General features: G+C 48.3%; 1 protein-coding gene across 5 annotated transcripts in view; it reads left to right on the top strand.

Annotated features, from left to right (window-relative positions):
- LOC309856882 (uncharacterized protein) overlaps positions 1-21,238 on the top strand; it is a 433,358-nt gene that overhangs the window by 1,184 nt on the left and 410,936 nt on the right. The window contains exon 2 of one of the 5 annotated variants that reach the window (XM_082718685.1): positions 17,135-18,712. The exons of the other annotated variants lie outside the window; for them this stretch is intronic. Coding sequence (XP_082574811.1) covers positions 17,135-17,486 — 352 coding nt within the window. The 3' untranslated portion in view covers positions 17,487-18,712. Of the gene's footprint in view, positions 1-17,134; positions 18,713-21,238 lie in introns of those variants that run through there. 5 annotated transcript variants of the gene reach the window in all.

Raw genomic sequence — 21,238 nt, 5'->3', positions numbered from 1 at the left:
GTGAGTCACATTCCACTACCTCTGAGTGTCCCGGGACAAGGGTTCCCAAAGTTCCAAAAGTTCATTCTTACCGTGTTAAACTTTCTCTTAAAAATTAAGTCTCCTCCCCCCACCCAGGTGCAGCTCGTTAACACGCTCAGCTCCCCAAGGTAAGGAAGGATTTCCAATGCATCACGTTTTGTTTTTGCAATTTAAGGGCCAGCCATAACATTAAGGGTGTCGTCAATAAATACATTTTGTGTGTTAGATTTAACTAAATTCCTGTTCTGAACATAGAGTAATTTAATTGCCCTTAAGACCTCTTTTTTTTCTTTTTAAAATTTGCTGGTTTTTGCTTCTCCGTGTTCTTTAGTAGTTTAGTTTCGAACTGGTTTATTGATTTAACCATTTATCTCACGTTTCTTAGGCTGCTGGTCCGGGGCTTACAAAGTTGGGGGGAATTTAGTGGTTCCTCATCAGAGATGCAGACGCGAGCGGGCAGGGAGTCGGTTGATGGATCGTTACAGAGACCGGATCCTGTGCGGGGCCTGGGCACGCAGGTGCTCTGGATGGGAGCGCTGAGCTGGGGGAGTAGCAAACTCTTAACTCGGAGAGACACCTGGAGAGAAAACAGACTGTTGGAACCTGACTCTCCTTTCCCTGTGCCCGGCGGCGTCGCGTAAGATTTTATCGTGTGTTCCACAGAGAGGGACAAGGGGACAGAAGAAGGGGTATTTGCCACACTCTGACCCCAGGACAGGACCGTCGTCTCAGTGTTTCTGAGTCTAATCTCTTCTAACAATCTGCTCTGCTCTTAGTGTTTTTTTTCCCATGTTACCCCCTTAACACCAACTAGTACCGGGGGGGTGGGCATTCATTGCCCCTGCAACACCCGTGTCCTCCCTCCTTTTCCGGGAGTCCTCACTCTGTCACCGCCTCCTCGAATCTTGGACGCTGATCCTGATTTCAGGAGGATGCGGCCACACTGTTGGAGCGCACAGCAGTGCCCTTTTCGGGGGAGCAGGGGCAGTAACAGTTCGTGTTGGCCTGCACTTTGTGCCTACTTGAAGCATTCCCTTGTTTTAAAAGCACCGTGGAATTCAGGGAGAGGTGAGTTGGCAGTCATGGAGGAGAACTTCCCCGCTAAACATAGGGAGACAGGCTGTGTCCCTTCGTAGGTGTGGCTGTCCCTAAAGAGGGACACACAGTCACCAGTGAATGTGGCCACCCAGAGGTGGCCAGCCCCCAAGTGAAAGCAGCCGAGGGGGAGTTAGGGCTGGAAACAGAGAAGCAGGGGTAAGGTGTGAGCGCATTTCTTGAGCCTGAGGCTACAGCTATGCGTGTCCCAGAGTTACTCCCCATTGGTTCCCACCCCTTTCTGTTTGCTTTCTGAAGGTAAGAAATCTTGCAAGACAGTTCTCACTGAGGGATGCACTTCTCCCACTGCATCTGACCATTTTCTCGACCAGTTTGCTGGAAGAACCGGTTATTCAAAGGAACACTAAGAGTCTCTCTCTCTCTCTCTCTCTCTCACACACACACACACACACACACACACACGGGAGGGGCAGAAGGTGGGGGAGAAGCTGACTTCCTACAGAGCAGGAGCCTGTCTTGGGGCCAGATCCTGGGATGTCAGGATCTTGACCTGAGCAGAAGGCAGATGCTTAACCAACTGAGCCACCCAAGCGACCCTTAAGTGAATCCTTCCTAAATGGGAAGATATTTTTTCAAGAGATGCACGAAGTATGTGTTTTATGTATTTTTTTCCGTGACATACGTGTATATGCACGCATAACAAAGGACTTGCGTGAGATCTGAAAACATTTCCAAGTAGACATTCTAAAGTGTGGTTCATTTCTGGTTGGACGCATCTAGGAGTATAGAGTCACCTGTAGGTCTTTACATGACAGAGAAATCGAATACCAAGTCGTTTCTATGCAACAGACATCTTTAAAATTTGACGTTGATTTATAAGCTCGTTGTATTTCTAACTGTTTAAGCTTCATTCTGTTTTAACACATTCCCAACGTGCTACGCGTTTGCACTGGACAGCGGAGACGGTGAAGGTGTTCGGAGCGTTTCCGCTGCCCTATAGGAAAGAGTTACGGCACTTGTGGGTGATGATGTACACAAGCATAAGATAGAGCATCTTTTAAAATGGGCGTTCTTCATATATTTTATGGGAAAGGGGTGTAGGTCTTTGATACGCACGTGGTGGGGTTGGGCTACCGAGTGCATTAGAGCATCCTAAATATCTCAGAAAGCACAATAGAGGAAAATCTGTGTCCTCTGCTCCGTTTGCTGTGTTGCCCAACGGCTGTACTCCGTGACCTGACCACACTCGTGGTCCACGGTTTGTACAGGTAGATGGAAATTGTCTCTCTTTCTATCCTTACGTGGTGTTCTTAGAGTAGAAGAGATCATTAGGGAGATAATGTAGATGTCAGGTAAGCTAAATTGTTGAGTGGCAAACAGAATGTCAGTTTTGGTGCCTTCAGCTTTATTAAATTTACCAAAATACTCTCTTTTAATGTGGAGGACTGTATTTAAGCATCGCTGCTGCTTTTATCCAGAGAAACACCCTAATTGCTAAAACATCCAATTACCTAATCACCTCATTTTTAGGAGACAAAATAAAGATTTTAGTCTGTTTCCTATTTGCAAAACGCTTTCGTTTCCTGAGCACCTGCTTCTGTTTACTGGGATCTCGTTATTAACAACGACTTCACCGTTGACCTTCCTCGACCTGCCAGTCCTTCACTCGCGTTGTCTTGTGTCACTTTTGCAACGAGGACGAAAGGAAAAAATACACGCAATAGGTGAAAATGTGGAGTTAGAACAATTTTCCCACATGCACACACAGATGCACAGACGGTCCGCCCAGGTCCCCCTCAGCCCCAAGCACGCCCTGTGCAGAGCCTCGGCTCTCCTGCGCGGTTTCGGCCGTGAATTAATACAGACTTGAGCTCTTCTTCTGTGCTGACTTGTGCCACCACAGGCTTCGGAACCTTGGACCGGTTCTTTCTCTGGTCAGAATTTGTCATCACTGTTCATTCATATTTAGAGATATATGATTTTACTGAAAAATGGCACAAGTCCTTAGTCCTTACGACCTATGAATTTGTTTATTTACTTAAAGCATTTAGAGAACTCGCTCATAGCTAGGAAAGAAAAAAATACAAGCAACCCAGAAATTAATGAAAGCTCGCCTTTCTGCGCTTATCCATCTCAGCAATAACTCATTTTGATGATGACTTTTCCTGGAAGCTGCGGCGGAGAGTAGGTTATTGTAAAAAGAGGCTAATTTCCTGTAGGAGCAATGTCGTAAAAGGCCATCCTGTCACTGACCAAGGTCTTAAGTCCCAAGAAACTGTTTATCCAATCACTTATCTTTATGCCTTTGCTCATGCTGTAAACTGTGTTTGGTGTCTAATACATGACAAGGACTTGGACTAGGCATTAGGGAAAAAAAATTTCTAAAGATAAACTTCTTGCCTTCTGTTCACTGGGTTTTCTTACTGGAATGTCCTTGCACATTTTTCTTTTCGGTTCGGTCCTACTTACTCTTCAAGGCTGAGAGCCGGCTCTGCTGCCTCATTGTCTCCTTTTGGTGGTGTTCAGCCGCCGTCTGTCGGTGTTTGCCTTCCCTTCCTCTCTGTTGGTGCATGAGGCATTGCCATAGCATCTACGACTTTCTATTTTGGCAGACTTGTGTTGCCTCCACACTCTGTGCTCGGTTCATTTGGAGCAGGGACTGTCTTGTACTTCTTGGTTTTTGCCAGGTTCTGGTAGAGAACTCAAGGCTCGTAAATATTCATTAAGTGTGGGGGCATCTTCAGTTGGCATGTTTCAGATATCTAACTGGATTAAGCAGGAAGTGAACTGCTAGTTGAAATAATCTCAAAGTTAGACGACGGGTGAACTGCAGGTATGGCTGGATCAAGCACTTGGGTTTCATTTAGTTTCGTTTTGCAAGTAGGGCATCTCCAAGAGGTCACTGGCTCCATGTCCTCTTCACCTGTCACTGTCTACCTCCCAGATTTAGGAACCAAGACTCCTGTTTTTATCATAGGACTATCCCTGAATGAGTCATTTATTGGGATGCCTGGGTGGCTCAGTCAGTGAATCGTCTGCCTTTGGCTCAGATCGTGATCCTGGAGTCCTGGGATCGAGTCCCATGTCAGGCTTCCTGCTCAGCAGGGAATCTGCTTCTCCCTCTCCCTCTGTGCATGCGTGTGCGCTCTCTCTCTTTCTGTCAAGTAAAAAAATAAAATCTTTTAATAAATAAAACAATGTATCTGCTATAGTATGTATTGTGTCGTATGTATTGTATGTATATAGTATGTATAGTAAGTATTTGTTGAATTAAACCCAAGGAAAAATGCAGGTATAATCTCTCTATGAAATAGAAAAAATGTATTTACTCCTTCGCTCTATAAAACTGTACAATACATAATCATCTGATGAGTATTCCCCTAAAGAAAGAACACTGTTGTGGCGTTTGATGCCTTGAGAAGTTAGTGGCGGTGCGCCTGGGTGGCTCAGTGGGTTAGAACCTCTGCCTTCAGCTCAGGTCATGATCCCAGGGTCCTGGGATCGAGCCCCGCATCGGGCTCTCTGCTCAGCAGGGAGCCTGCTTCCTCCTCTCTCTCTGCCTGCCTGTCTGCCTACTTGTGATCTCTGTCTGTCAAATAAATAAATAAAATCTTTAAAAAAAAAAAAAAAGTTGGTTGCAATGTCAGTTCTGTTCATTACAGTATGTCTAGGAAGTATTAGTTGGCATAAATGTTGTTTAGCATTCTATTAGCAAAAGTGTTGTTTGTCCTTTGTTTTTGAATTACCTGCGACACTTGGTATGTTGTCATCAAGTTCGTGTAAATGGATGGAAATGTTTCACTGTGATACATTTCCTGTACGAAGGTGTGGTACACTTGAAGCTGTGGTAAGCATCTTACCTTAGACCTAGGGTCAAAAAACGGATGCTGGCAAACGTTTGTTTTTGACACAGTGACCGTAATGGCAATGCCGTTCTACCAAAAATATTTCACCGAATAGAACGTGTTCCCAAATATCTTTTCATCTCTAATTTTAAACCGTTTTGAAAAAAATTGTGGTCACCATTTAGTAAGTGTCCATTACGATATCTCTTATTTTCTTTTAGAACTGTAAAGAAGTATGTAATTGATGCAAACTCTTGAAAACAATCTCTTTTTTTCCCCCTAAGATTCTTTTATTAGAGTGCACGCACACACATGAGCGGTGCGGGGAGAGGCAGGGGGAGAGGAGGAAGCAGGCTTCGCGCTGAGCAGGGACCCTGAAGTGGGGCTCAGTCCCAGGACCCTGGGAGCATGACCCGGGCTGAAGGCAGACACTTCACTGGCTGAACCACCCCGGCGCCCCTCAAGAGCTTTCGTTACAGTCTCCTCACTGAATTTCTAAGGTAAAAATGCCATCCCCAGCTACACAGATGTGCTCCCTATGTGGAACACTACAGAATGAACAGTGACGATGGATCAGAAGTCTGCGTTTCGAAAGGACGCAGCCTGACGTGTAACAGACTGCCGTAATTTCAAGATCTGTGATGGCTTGAACTTCCAGGACGCAGGCTGCGGAGTAGGAACTAATGACCTGTGACCGTACAGCGTGGTAGCGTTTGTTGAATTAGACGGCCTGGTGTGGTTTTGCCCGAGAGGAAAACAGTTCCCGAGTTCTAATGAACCGTCCTAGATCCCTCTAGGCACATATATTTAAAATAATGAAAACATAGAATTCGTTCTCTGGAGAGAGAAGCTGGCAAGTTCAAAGTCATTCCAACCACATCCCTTGCCTCGGGAAGCCTGCCTCCAGGTGTGGGCCCGCCTAACGTACCTTTGCGTTTGTGGATTTCTCGTGGACGGCTGCTAGCTGCACTGAGGCTGTCGTTATAAGCACCAGGCTTTCTTTCCAGTATGTTCTGCTCGCTCTCTCTCTTCGCCTTGGGGTGCGCGATCCCACTGTTAACATAGTTCTGCAGTGCCATATTGAGAAAGTTGGCTTTTCGTACATTGTATAGGCCTTGGACTAGCCATAGCTTCACGTCTCACTTAAAAAGCCATGTAGAGGCACCTGCGGGGCTCAGTCGGTTAAGCATCTGCCTTTAGCATGGGTCACGATCCCAGGATCCTGGGATCGAGTCCCACATCGGGCTCCCTGCTCAGCGGAAAGTCTGCTTCTTTGCCTGCCCCTTCTTCCTCTCAAGGTCTTTCTCTCAAATAAATAAACAAAATCTTTAAAAAAAAATAGTAATAGCTACTAATAAACAGTTTACAGTTACTGAGCGTGGAGCGTGTATCAGGGTCTTTGTTAGTCATACATGTGTCACCTCAGTCTTGACAGTAGCTGCTCAGGATGACGTTAAGAAAGTGTCCTCACCGACATGCTAAGACAGTGTTCCCAGATGATCTGGGCAATGGGGCGCAAAGGAAAGAAACCCAGGTTCATCAAAGCTCAGAACTGTACTCTTTGTGTCGCCGGAACCTAATAAATAAAGGCTGGGTTTTTTGTTTTGTTTATTTTAAATTTTATTTATTTGACAGACTGAGATCACAAGTAGGCAGAGAGGCAGGCAGAGAGAGTGGGGGAAGCAGGCTCCCCGCTGAGCAGAGAGCCCGATGCGGGGCTCGATCCCAGGACCCTGGGATCGTGCCCTGAGCTGAAAGCAGAGGCTTTAACCCACTGAGCCACCCAGGCGCCCCAAGGCTGGGTTTTCTTTAAAGTGATGTCTGCCGCCAGGGTGGGACTCATTCTCACAAACCCAAAACCAAGAGTGGCACGCTGCCCCGACTCTGCCCAGCACCCCCGCGAAGGCCGGGCCTCGTATATAGTCTGTGGAAAGGCTGTTACTGCTCTCTTTGACTTTCCATTTCCCCATGGTTATCCATTGTCTGCCCTCAAAGAGTTGAGGACACTTCTGGTTCTTGATTTTGTTCAAGGAACTCCGTGAAAATGATAGTCGCAGTTACGCACAGCAGATTCTCAGAGATGCTTGCCCTTCGTTAATGAGTGACTTCCACAAAAGAGGCTGTGTATTCTCCAAGATGACGCGCATCGTCCCACAGAAACGGATTCCACGTGGAGCCGACCCGTGTGGGAAAATAGGCTGCGGACTGCGTGTTGTGTTCTGTGACTCTTTCCCGGCTGCCCCCTCCTGGGAGGTCCCATAGAGTGGGACCCTTCACTCACAACAGAAGTATGTCAACGCCCAATGCCGGGAAGAAGCTCCAGGGAGGTCTCCATTGCATGTGGCCTCCGTCCTGTCGGAAACGGACCTTCCTGTATGGCGCCCTGCCCCACGTCACCTCCGCAGCAGTCAGAAAGGGTGCACTCCTGCTGTCATCTACTTGCTGCTTCCGAAGGGCTTGTGGCTTGGGGTCATCAGGAGTGAAAGGTCCATGTAAGAGTAGATGCGTGAACACTGGAAAGCAGATAAGTTAGGTGAATGGCGGTCCCTTGGGTCCTCGTCCTCCCTGGCTTTCCTCGCCTGTACTCTGCACGGCGCTTACTGATTTCAATCGTAGACGAACTAGATTCTCTCCTGATAAGGAATTACGTCGGATGGTTAGAGATACTTGTTTAGACTTTTTTTAATGCTTCATTGTATTTATAATGCTCATTGCGGTGCCAGTTAAGGCACAAGTTAATATTAAGTCCACATTATGAATTCATTTTTTTTTTTTTTTAACTGAAGAAGGTTAAATTTAAAAAAGAAGCATAAGGTGGAGCTCCTGGATGGCTCGGTCCGTTATGCAGTCCAGTTTCAGCTCAGGTCGTGATCTCAGGGTCGTGGGATCGAGAGCTGCGTCGGTCTGGGTGTTCGGTGGGGAGTCTGCTTCAGGTGTCTCTCTGTCCCTTTCTCTTGCCCCCCCAACCCCCCCAGCTTCTCTGCACACATGTGCGCACTCTCTCTCAAGTAAGTCTTTAAAGAAATAAAAAGCCAGGCATAAGGTGATTTCTGTATTAGCTTGTATACTTATTCATTAGCTTTAGTAATTAAAGCTAATGCGAAGATAACATCTAGGTCGTGAAAATAAGCCATAATGCTTTGTGTGTGGACACAGGAATGCACTCAAATGGGGATAATTATTTCACAAAACAAGTGTCTTGTTTTTATTTCTGTTAGAGTTTAGCTTTTTAAAGAAATAAAATCTTATTCTTGTTTCCAAGGAAGCACACATTCCTCGTAGAAGATCTGGAGAATACCAATATAGATTTAGAGAAATAATGACTAGGCCTGTAATATTTCCATATGTGGTTATGTATCACACACCTGTCTAGGTAAGTGTAGTGTATAATTTACTTTCTATCTCAAATTTTCTATCTCAAATTTTAATACAAAGCATTATGCCAAAGGCCATAAATATGCGATAACCAGATAACTGACAATAACTTGATTATCTAGTAAATGGGCTGATACTATTAAATATATGTAAGATTCCTTTTCGCTTGTTGGCTTCCAGACATCCTATCTGTAACGTGGACCGGTGAGTATCGTTTTCACACATGTTAATGCCCGCTTGTGAGTGAGACCAGAACAAAGATTAGATTCGATATTCGTGTTTGGTTACCTACTAGGCTTTGTTTCCACCTCAGTGACCTCTCCCCACCGATTTTAATAACCAAGCTGTTTCAAGTTTAGGTCTTTATGAATTTATAAATTCTGATACACCATGGGCCTTCGGCTAGAAGTTTAAATGCTGAAGACAAGGATGTGTACGGTGTTAATGGAGCAGGTTTTTAAAAGCCCATCTGTTAGAGCTCGTCCTTTGCAGGACGTGTTTTGGTGAACACGGCTGCCTAAGAGGTTACGCGTCGTCTCCGCAGTCTGGGACTGTCGGTCGTGAATGTATTGATTCAGCAACGCCGGGTGCTGTGTGTTGGCATTTTCACAGGCCCTGTGGATGGAATAATGGATGAGACACGTAGGCTGCCGTGTCGTGAGGGAGAGCGGTGACAGCCAGCCCTTGTGAGACAGGAGTTCAAGCCGTGAAGGGAAGGCGGAATTCCAGTGGTGGGTGGGGTGCTGACAGAGAAAACAGTGTCCCAAAGAGATGAACGCAGAAGCAGACATGGGCTCCAGTTGTCTTCCCTTACCCCAGGCGTTAAAGAGATTCGCAAAACGACGGCACACTTCTCATTACATTTTTTGTTGGGGAAAATACATTTTTCATAAAAATATATGAAATATGTAGATGTATATGTAAAAAAAAGTGCATGAATCATGATGGCTATAGTTAAAGCCAAGAATGCCTGCTACTTCGGGAGACGGTTAGCGTCACATTGACCTTGGAAAAGCCCCAGGATTTGGAAGAGGGAACGGCGTGCAGTAGGTACCCTGCGAATGCTTCCTGATGATTGACTGACATAATGATGGTTGTGCAGTTGCGAAATCCTTGTTGAGGTCTAACCCCAGATAGGTCCAAGCCTCGGACGGCTCCCTAATCCGTTATCTCACTTCCAAGAGTGCCCGAGTCATCCGAACGAGAGAGTTCAGGTGGCCAAGGCATGCGGAACTGGCCTCTGCCTCTTGGGGTGAGTACTACTTGGATTCTAAACTTGGGATACATTGGTTTACATCAGACTCGTTTGACTTAAAATCACCCAGTTGGCACATGCATGGATACGTTGACCTATGTACATACACTCACAGTCTAAAAGTCTAATTGACGCAGCTTGAGGTAAGTCGGCCTGTGTTTTTCCTGCTTTGTGCTGACTAGTTCCAAGCCAGGCTCTGCCCCTTGTGACTGTGTGACCTTGGAAGGTTACTTGACCTCTCTGTTCCCCAGTTCCTGATCTTGACGTTATGGGTGATGATTACATCTCAGTTGCAGAACGCGTATGATGCTCTGAGAAGTAATACGTGTAAGGAGCGTAGATACTGTTTGTGACCCAGAACTGTGTAACTGTTGTACTGTCGTTATCCTCAACTCGAAAATATTAACGTTAAGAGCATGTAACTCACCACATCCAGGTGTCTGTGCGATAGTTCTCAGTATATACCTAGTCTGTACAATAGTTGTCAGTATATACATGATAAAGTTTATACTTGAAATTTTGAATGTTTTGGGGAGCACCTGGTGGTCTTAGTTGGAAGAACATGCAACTCTTGACCTTGGGGTCATGAGTTTGAGACCCACATTGGGTGCAGAGATGGCTTAAATAAATACACTTTAAAAATTCTTTTAAATGTTTTTGAAGCCAAATCCGTCGATATAGCAAAGAGAAGAGAATACTGTGTTGTGGTAATAGTCTATTGTTACCGTTTTTATCCGTGATAAAATTAGAAACATTGAGATTACTAGATCAAAGTAATACTTCAGTTTACCATCTGCCATAAAGGTTTTGGTTATTTTCAATGTTTTAAATCTGTAGAAAGGCATGAACTACGAAAACGAGGAATGAAATTAAGTGGAGAAAATGGAAATGGGTCATTAGAATACCTTTTCTGTCTTCAGATGAAAAATATATCCTCAAGGAACTCAGTTCCTTGGAACTGAATACATTTTAAAATCGAATTCATTTTTCTTGCAATTTATGGATCTGGAATTATTAAAATGTTCGTATCTTTGAGCTAATGTGGCATAACAAATTTAATTTGCAAAACAAAGATGACATGACTAGAACACGATCCATAATCACTTTTTTTCCCTTCAGCTTCTCACTGTAGGCACTCTGTTAGGAAGATAGACAAGTCAAGCGTATTTTATAACTTCATAGAACTTTCCCAATAAATAAGCTCTTAGAAGATCATCAAGGAGTAGAATTTTGGAACAAAGCAATTCCTCAGAATTTACCTTTTACGGTGTTTCTCAGTTGTGTGGGGCACGACCCTGTGGCGCTTGGCAGGGGTGTTTGTTTGGAATGTTTGGGGGTGCTCTGGGCTCGGTGTACCTGGGTACGCGTCGCGAGATGGGGGAGTTGGGGGAGGACTGAGCGGAGAGGACAGGCTGACCAGAAGCTTGCCACAGAGCGGCAGTCCTGGGGCAGCCATGGCCGAGCTCATTCCGATGACCGAGCGCGAGCCTCGGCTGCAGCTTCCCCGAGAAGAGTGGGCCCTCCCTTCCCACGCGGCAGCACGTCTGCAGGGGCTGCGTTTGGAGACGGCCGGCCCAGTGCCTTCCTTGCACGGGTGGTCTCTGAGCTCCTTCTGCAAGGTCGACTGGATTGGAGCAGCACAGCTCCAAGGCTGCTGGTCACCGATGTGTCTAAACCCAGCTTAGCACCTGCCCGTGGTCTGATTGTCCCGTGTCTGACAATGATGACCACGTTCAGTGTTGGTATGCTTCTGGGCTGTCTGATTTCATAGTGTCCTCTTTGAAGGTCATTCATGTGTCACGCTGGTGTTTTGGCAGAGTCTGTGGGAAGAGGGTAGAGATGGTCAGGAATCCCGTCTCTCGGAAGGGCCGTTTACTCTGCCCGTAGCGGGGGTGGTGGTTGGTGCTGGCAGTGGGAGTAATTACAGTAGTGAAAGGAGCGGAGGGAGTGGGAGGAGGAATCGGGTAGCGGGATTAGTAATGTTCGTGTAGACTGGCCCCAGGACTAGGGACTGCTGTGTAAACGCTCGTGAGCTGCTTCCAGCGACACGGCAAGGAACGGATCAGTACGATTCGCATGTTGGAGGCAGCGTACAGAGCAGTGCAGTAACTTGTCGCAGCTCGTCAAGCGTGTAAGTGAGGGAAGTGGAGTTCAGACCTGTCAGACCGATCCCTGCCACCGGCTCCTGTGGTCTACCCTTCGAATCGGGTTGCGGGCTCCGTTATCCCCAGTGCTGGTTGTTTAATCTGATCACAGCGGATCTTTCATGCCTGGATTTCCCCATGCACAGAAAGTCTGTAATCCTCATCACCATCTGACTTGGTCGCGGGGTCATATGGGAGAGAAGGAGAAGGTGGTGTCGAGAGCATGTTTTGTAAACTGCAAACCCTTCATCAGTAAAGGCTGGTTCTTACCTTGCTGGTTTTAACCGTTCCGCATTCTAGAAATGAGAGTAGCACGTGGTTCTAAAGCGTTGACAGCAGCGAGCGCCGTAGATTCATTCTCAGGAATGATCCCAGATCTTAGGAGCTGGAGGTCCTCTGGTTCATAGGCCCTCAGCCCTGCTGCATATTTCTGTCCTTGGGGGGAGGTTTTAAAATGACTGTTGCCCAAGATTCTGTTCACTTTCGGAAACTGGATTTAATTCGCCTGCTGTAGGGCTTAGGCATCTAAGTATACGTGCTTGCATCCGTATTTGTACTGGACATGGCTGGCTTGAGCAACAAGCTTCCTTCTGATGTGTGGGGCAACCGTATGTTTACAAGGGACAGCCCCCTTGGTGCCTGTTGCCCACTGTCCCACCTGGTAGCCACCCCTTTCACTCTCCAGTGTCTTTGAGATGGTAAATTATATATATTATATAAATCATGTCCCCTACTGATGAGGAACCGAGGCGTGAGGAGGCTGTTTTCCTCCTCAAAGGAATTGAATATGGGATTGCTTTAGAGTTACGTTTCTTCAGATTCTCAAGCTGAGAGCATTTCTTGATTTTTCTTTATGATAAGAACTGTTTAAAGTAGCAATAGGCTCTGTTTCCATGTAAGCCAACAAAATTTTGCAGTACTAAGGTCTCCTGTCCCACCAGATTCATTTATGTAGAAAACAACTGATCATCCTTTATGATTTCTGAAACCACTTTCTTGTGAATACTGCCCTTTGTTATTTCAAAAATTGAAGTGAGAAAACAAATCAGTGGTTTTATTAACTGTCCCAGTACCAGTTTTCTGAACATTCCACACGGCCCTGCTGGATATGACATGCCTAATGACCATGTTTATGAAACCTGGAACCAAACAAAATTTGACTCTGACCAAAAGATCTGACCTGTCGTTTCTCCGCGGGCTCTGATGCGGTCTTCTTAGCTGTGTCTTTGTCAGCCAATGTCAGACTTGGTTTGGACATCAAGGTCAGAATAGCTATAATACTTTCCAGCCGATAGCCTGGCTTTTCAAGGGCACACGGACGTCTGCATTCAGTACACATACCAGTCCGGGCCTGTGGGCATCTTGTGATAGCAACAGTAATAGTACCGTCTCATCATCGGACACATTGTTGCAGGGTGGCCCAGTCGGAGGCCCAAGTCTCGGGAAATAACACATCTCGGTTGAAGTCCATCAGAGTGAAACCAAATAGTAGAAGTTCCTGTCACCCGGCATTAATGACTCGATCTGCCTGTGGAATCCGGGGCCTGTAGGACGCCGTGAAGATTCTGTGCAGTGCAGCCTGCGAGACGGCGGTGTCCACAGCTTCGTCGGCGAATGATCATGGAGGAGAGTCAGAGGTGGGTTGAATTTTTTTAATTCCAGTGTAGGGAACGTAGGTGTCATGTTAGATTCAGGTGTAGAATACAGTGATTCAGCTGTTCTCTGCATGACTCCGTGCTCGTCAGGATCAGTGTCCTCTTCACCCCATCACCTGGTTCCCCACCTTCCATCTCCCCTCCTCTCCACGCTCGAGTCTGTCCCTTGGTGAGCCTCTTTTCCCCCGTGTTCCCTTCTTTCTTAAATTCCACCTGTGAGTGAATTCATATGGCGTTTGTCTCTAACTGATTTAGTTGGCTTAGAATAATCTCTCCAGCTCCATTCACACTGTTGCAAATGGTGAGATTTCGTTCTCATAACTACCTAATTTAAGAAAGAAAGGTCAGCAAGTTTCCGCAGACATTTTCTCAGGAAAGAGGATGGTTAAAGGAGTTGTTTAATCCAAGTGTCTTTCTGATTCTTCCAAGACATGCTGGGTGTCCGTCCTCTGCATGCTTAGGGCACGGTGCACACATCCTTTCTCAGGATTCGAGCCGCAGTGTACTATAATTACTATTTTGCAAGCCCTTCTCTGGTCTAGAGCAGAAACCATGTCCTACTTAGCTTTGCATTCCCAGCACTTAGCAAAGACATCAACCCAGACTGGATATTTTAAAAACTTTGAGTGAATTAATAACTTACCACAAAATGCAGAGGAGCTTGAGTATCCAATCAAGAAGCGCATCCTGGGGCGCCTGGGTGGCTCAGTGGGTTAAGCCACTGCCTTGGGCTTAGGTCGTGATCCTGGAGTCCTGGGATCGAGTCCTGCATTGGGCTCCCAGCTCCACGGGGAGTCTGCTTTTCCCACTGACCTTCCCTCTCATGCTCTCTCTCTCTCTCTCTCAAATAACCAAAATCTTTTTTTAAAAAAAAAGTGCGTTCTTGGAGAGAACATGTAGTCAGGGAGCTATGATATTTGGGCTGACATGAAAGTATACAGTGATGCATCCTGGAGACCAGGCATTTCCTACGAAGAGAGCACTTAAGCTCATTCAGGATTCCGAGACAACCGAGCACCTTACTCTTGGAGCTTGAGGGAATGAGGGAGGTTGGAAGAGCTTATCAAAAGCCAGTTTTGCTCAAATTGATCAATATGTTTTAATGACCCTCCCGTGAACGCAGAAACAGTTGCGCTCATCAAAGTGCATTTTGACTTAATCCGATCCGTGGGGAGTCTCTGTCAGTGTGGAAACGGCCAGAGCTTCATGGATAGGCTTTCTGGAGCGATGGGTGAGCTCAACCAAGGATGACCCAATGCAGAGAGTTTAAGTAGTCGTAGATCTGCATGAAAATGACAGCTGTATACACAGTGACAGTTAGTGGCTAATGCTACTGTCACCTGCTAAGAAGGGCTCCACTGCCACAGCTCTTTCCAAAGAGGCAGTTCCATGGTCAGCTGCAGAGCGTAAGAACTCTGCCCCTTCCCGAGCCCGTGAGACGTTCCTCCAGCCCTCAGTCCATGGAGGTATCCGTTCCTGAAGCACCGCATGACCTACATGATGAAGAGGAAGGGGAGTGAGAGATGGACTTGGCCCCTGAGCAGGAAGGTGCTGTCTGTAATACCAGGTCCTTCCCGATCTCCCCGTGTGTGTTCAGAGGAGTGTAAACCCCCTGGCCGAGTTCAGTTGTGTCCATCCATAAAGCGCCAGGCGGCCCCCAGACGGCGGCCTTGCTTACTAATCACAAGCCAGAGCCATGTCTCTGTTGGCGTAAAGCGCAGGCTGGTGAAGGTACGCAGTCGTCCCGGGACTGGGGATGTTCTAGAATCCCCCAGCCTCTGTGCATCACCGTCTGTGATGCTTACAGGCCGCTTTGGGGATGTTTCTCCGAGGATGAGTCTATCCCTTTCATCTTAATATCATCTGTACGTCACTGGGGTCTTTGGCTCTGCGTTTTTACCTGTGGGCAAGATGAGTGGGGAGTCTTCCTTTTGGATCTCAAACCAGCATGTGACCTGGGAAGCAGCCGGCCACGTGGGAACTCCACCCGACCCGTGCCAAGCGCTCTGGGCCCTGGGCCGTCAGCAATGTGTGTAACCACTCGGGGTTGGGGGCTGCGCTGCTCTCCGGAAGCAGTTTGTAGAGAAAAGTTTCTCTGACGTTAGACACGTGACTGAGCCACCTGGTGTTTCTTCCAAGATATTTCCTTTGCCTTTCGGCTTACAGAAGGGGAGCTGATATCTACGGCTGTCCGCCATCCTTTGAAGGAAATCTTGCAGAAAATCCACCTCTCAGTTTGCCAGTGGCAGGTAACTGTTTCATGTGACGGGAATAATTTCTCTGCTTTTTGAAAAACAGTCATGACTTTAAAATGGAATGTACACCACGGGGCGCCTGGGTGGCCCACCTCTGCCTTTGGCTCAGGTCATGATCCTGGGGTTCTGGGATCAAGCCCCGCATCGGGCTCTCTGCTCGGCAGGGAGCCTGCTTCCCTCTCTCTCTGCCTACTTGTGATCTCTCTCTCTCTTTGTTAGATAAATAGAAATCTTTAAAATAAAATAAAATGTAATATACACCAGTACTATTTTTTTCTAATGTTTTTTTAAGTAAGCTCTATGCCAGACGTGAGGCTTGACCTCACGACTCCAAGATTAAGAGTGCCATGCCCCACCAACTGAGCCAGCAGGGGCCCCTTAGAGCAGTGTGATTTTTTTTTTTTTTTTTAATTTATTTGACAGAGAGGCAGGCAGAGCGGGGGGGGGGGGGCAGGCTCCCCGCTGAGCAGAGAGCCTGATGTGCGGCTTGATCTCAGAACTCTGGGATCATGTCCTGAGCTGAAGGCAGAGGCTTTAACCCATTGAACCACCCAGGTGCCCCAGTAGTGTGATTTTTTAACAAGAATATATCACCCATGAGCTGCATTAGTGAAATAGTTAAGTCTAATTGTCTAATGTATTTTCTCTGTATACTGTTCCACTGTTTCTTTTTTTTTGTTCCTTTTCTATATTTCATAGTATTTAATCTACAGAAAATGATGTGTTTTAGAAGTGGAGGGCTCTGCCATTGTCTACTTCTAGTTTAGAAAACAAACATTTAATTTTTTTTTTCACTTCTGTTATTAGCGTATAATGTATCATTAGTCCCAGGGGCACAGGTCCGTAAATTGTCAGGCTTACACAATTCACAGCACATGCCCTCCCCAGTGTCCCATCACCCAGCCACCCTCTCCCTACCTGCAACCCTCAGTTTCTTTTTGTATTTTAAGAGCGAGAAAGACCTCGCCTAGGCACGAATGGGGGCAGGGCGGGGAGGGGAGGGGTGTGGAGGGTGTAGCCGATACCAGCGGAGCCAGACAGAGGGCCCCGTCCCACCGTGACCCAGAGATCCTGACTCCAGCCGGACTCAAGAGTCAGACACCCAACGGCCTGAGCCACTCAGGTGCCCCCAATGAAACATTTGTGAGGTGATTTTGAAAAAAGTCCCATTTTCGTGGTGGAGTTAGACTTCCCAGGAGGAAAGCTTTTCTCAGCAGGATCTGCAGTGTATTCTCCACGACACGACCGGGTCTGCGTTTCACAGCGATGAGGAAATCAGTAGATGAAGCTGATGTTGAGGACTGTCGCCTTTAGAGGTGCTCTCGTGGTGTTACCGGCGCGCCCAGCTTCCTGCGATGGAGGACTTACTGGAATCCCTTTCTTAAATGGTTCAGTAGGGTCTGTCGTGAAGGAAGACCTGAGGATTGGTTTCTTCAGCCTTTTGATAAGGTTCTAGGAGAGATGGGGTTTCTTGCTCCTAGATAACTGTTTTCTCAAATAATCGCGAATGTTCTCTTGGATTTCATAGACGCGGGTGCTCTGCTCAGGCCAGAATTCCGGAGAGAGCTGGATCACATTCGGGTGAGCGGGCGCTGACTCGGCCGGGCTCTTGGTCTGTCCTGGTCGGGACCGTCAGGACAGTGTCCCGTCGCAGCCTCTTCAGGGCGTGCTCCCGCGCTCCCCGCAGGTGGACGTCTCCGCCGCGGAGCTGCTGTCTGACTTTCTTGATGCCTTTCTCCGGGCAGAAGGGCCCCTGCTCTGAAGCCCGTCCGACTCAGAGCTGCAGGGAGGCCAGAATTCTGGGACCGCAGGCGCAGCGGCTGATGTTGCTCGTCGGCCCAGCCTCTCCCGTGACGCCGCGAGGACTCTCCGTCCGTTGAAACTGGCCGAGAACAGACGGCAGCGAGCCCCCGGAAGGACGCGCTGCACCTCCGTCCTCCGGGAAACGCGGATTAGAACCACGACCAGGTGGCCCCACGCAATGGTGAGAAGCGGGGCCGTCCGAAACAGCGACAACAGCAAACCCAGGGGTGGAGAAGGAGCAGCTGGGACCCTCGCACGCACGCACGGAGGCTGGGGGAGCGAGACGGTGTGGCTGCGCTGGGAGACGGCGCGTGGGCTTCTCACGGAGCTGAGCACCGTCTGCCCACGCGACCCAGCTGTGTGCTCCTTGGTCTTTGTTTACCCAGAGGAGCTGGGAACGTGCGTCCGCATGGAAACCTGCGCGCAGACGTGCGTGGGAGCTTCACTGATAGCCGCCGAAGCCCGGAGGCCGCCCAGACGCCCTTCAGGAGGTGCTGAGTAAACGAGCCGTGGCCCGTCCACACACGGATCTTACTCAGAAAGGAGTGAGCTCTCGGGCCGTGGAAAGACAGGGAACTTGCAGTCCGTGATTACTAAGGGAGAAAAGTGGACGTCAAGATGCTCCCTACTGTAGGGTTCCAGTTCTGTGACCTGTTTGGGAAAGGCAAAACCCCAGAGACAGTGAACAGATCTGTGGCTGCCTGGCGCTGGGGCTCACGGAGGTACAGAGGCTGTATGTTCAGGGCGTATGATACTGTATGATACCGTATGATACTGTAGTGGTGGGTACATGGCAGTAGATGTTTGTGCAAAACCCGCAGACCTGCAGCACCAATAGTGAATAATAAGAAAACGGTGGACTTTGGACGAGTATGGTGTGTCACTATAGGGTCATCAGTTTGTGCCATGCTCACGTTGCTAGTAGGAGAGGCGGTGCCTTTGTGGGGGAACAGCTGTCCGGGACATCCCTGGATCTTCCTCTCAGTTCCATGGTGAGCCTGAGGCTAAAACTGCTCCAAGAAATAAAGACTTAACAAGAACAGCAACTCGTCCAGCACCTGTGGGGCTCCGTCGTCGGTGCTTCCGACTCTTGATTTCAGCTCAGGTCGTGGTCTCAGGGCCGTGAGATGGAGCCCCGCGTCGTCGGCTCTGTGCTGAGTCGGGATCTACGTCTTTCCTTTTCTGTCTCCTGCTTCTCCACTTGCTTGTGCGCTCTGTCTCTGAAATACATCTTGTTTAGAACATTAAAAACGAGTGATCCAATTTTGGTGTAATCCGATCAGTTAAGAGATTGGAACCTCAGTTTATTCAGTTCGAATGCAGTTTAGCTTGCTGGTTGGTGTAGAATTTAAAAGACCCTGTGTTCTCTCTCTGGGTTCAGGACCTGGTGTCTTTGCAGAACTTCTGCTTAGGCCCTTGCTTGGGTTATTTTATGCATCCGTGTCTGTATACTAAACCCTGCAGTGTGCTTCCTGCACGCTGGTGGCATCCGTTGCCTTCTCCTCGTGTTGCTTTAAACAGTATGAGCCGCTGTTTGTGCGTGCTGGCAAGGGTCCATTACCGGCTCGGGTGGTGGGCCCAGACGGGCATCTGTCGTGTGAACTTGTACTCCGGAAAGCATTGCAAACCACATTTCCTTCTTTCCGTCTGAACGTTTGGCATTTTCATAATTTTAGGAACAGTTTACCAAGTGCCGCTTGAGAGGCACTTGCCGTGTAACCTTCCTGTAACGTCCCAGACAAGCTCTGTTAGGTCGCCCCAGCCTTGGAGTCGAGGTCGCTTTCTGCGGGGAGTCTCTCTGTTTCACCGTGAGCTCCGTCAGCACCCGGCAGGATTCTCTGGACGCCGGTCTCTGTACGTCTCTGTCTCCCCGATCTGCAGTGCTGAGACTTGACCGTGAGGCCGGAGTATGTGCTCCAGTTACCCAGTGCCCGTTCCCTGCGCGTGCACAGCTCTGCAGCCCTGGCTGGCTGTGACTGTGATGTCGCCAGGCCGCGGTGTGGGGGAACGGCCCTCTCTTGCTCTTCTCCGCCCCCTCCGCTCTACCAGCCAAACGGCACATCCCCCTGCAGGAGCCTGTGGGCGTCTTGTGCGCAGCGTGTCCTCCGAGCTGCGGCCGTCCCGGACTCGGCTTCTGGAGCCTGACTTACGTCTGTCTGTGTCTCCTTCCCCTCCTCGCAAGCTCCCTCCGGCTCCCTTTTCCTTGCCCCCACCCCCATTCTCTTTCTCTCTCCTCCTACCTCTCAAATTCCTCTTTCTCCATCTCTCCTCTTCCTCTCTCTCTCTCTTTCGGTGCTGACCCGGGGCACGTGGCTGGCTTACACCGGATAGCCTTGCTCTTCTCCATGTCAGCCTCAGGCGTTCAGGCCCCGCAGGGGATGTAGACGTGACCTGAATAAATAAACATTTAAAAAAATTTTAAACACTGAAAATACATGTTGACTTCCGATCTTCAAATGACAAGGTAGAAATAAAGACAAATGTAAAATTCAGCAAAAGAAACGCAAGATCATAATGATAATGAGAATGGGGTAGCTCTTGGTGGGCCCTTACAGGAACAGCTTCGTTTCTGGACTCCCCATGACCGTGCTTGTGCCAGGGGTCCCTGAACTTAGAGTCTCCCTTTTCAAGAATCGCTTGTGTTCTTGTGCTTCTCTGCCCTTGCACACGCTCTGCTCACTGCGCGTGCCTTCCTCCCTCCGTTGCCGCGTTCGTCCGGAATCTGCAGACGGCTCTTTTGCATCTACCAAAGTCTGCGTTCTTTGGGCAGGCGCCTTCACGTGTGCCCTCCCCCGTTAAGGAAGAAATGATGCTTTCTTCTCACTTTCTTTTTTTTTTTTTTTTTAAAGTAGGCTCCGTGCCCAGCGTGGGGCTGGAACTCATGACTCTGAGGCTGAGAGGCGTGTGCTCTGTAACGGAGCCAGCCAGGTGCCCCTCCTTCTTGCCCTCTTGATCTTCCGTGACAGCGTCAGTCCACTGGGTCATCCCTGTTTAGGTGCACGAACGTGTTTATATCAGTGTTTATTTATGGACAGATTTTGGACTTCTCTCCTGTTCCTCTTTGTACCCTAATACCGCGCACTGCGTCTCGTACCTCCCTACCGGGAAATGCTTTGCCAACGGGCCTTCCCGCTGCACACTGACTTCTAAGACGCTCACTCATTCAGCCTGGAGCTCCATCCGTCTTCGGATGGAGAAGACGTGACTTTCTTTCATGAACCATAAGCACATACATCCATGGCGATAATTTTTTATCTCAAAAGCTGCATTACTTATTGTAAAAAAAAACTCCCCATTTTTACGAGCTTGCAGAAATGGCGAAAGTGAGTTCGTGACTTTCACCCAAAGTATAACGAGAGAGCTGGTGATTTCCTTTCAGTGTGCGTCCGTGGAGTTTTGTTCCAGCGGGGTTATATGGTTTTTGGAAAAAGCAGGTATTTCGGAATGCTGCGAAGGGGTCTGTCTGGTCTCCGGAGTTCCTGAGAGCCCCGGCTGCGGACGCTCGCCGTCCTGGACCTGACCGTGCCGTCTCCGTTTTGCCTTCCACCGTGTGGTGACCAGCGAGTATCCCTTATTTGTAAAGTACGGTGTTTTATGTCATGATATTACAAGAGAGAATCTGAAGATGGTTTATAAACGGGAGGTAGTATAGAAGCCCAAGAATCTTCCAGCATACAAACGTAAGCTGTTCATTCCTACTCTCTTGTTTTCTGTGTCTTTCCTCTTCTTCCGCTCCGTCTCCTGCCCCTCCCTTTCTTTTTCGAGGGCTGCCTTCTGGCGAGCTGTGCTCACCTGCATAGCAGGTGCCGGCCCGACGGCTCATGAAGAT

This window comes from Mustela nivalis (genome assembly GCF_964662115.1).
Source record: "Mustela nivalis genome assembly, chromosome: Y".
Taxonomy (NCBI): Eukaryota; Metazoa; Chordata; class Mammalia; order Carnivora; family Mustelidae; genus Mustela; species Mustela nivalis.
This window is presented reverse-complemented; position numbering and strand designations above follow the sequence as displayed.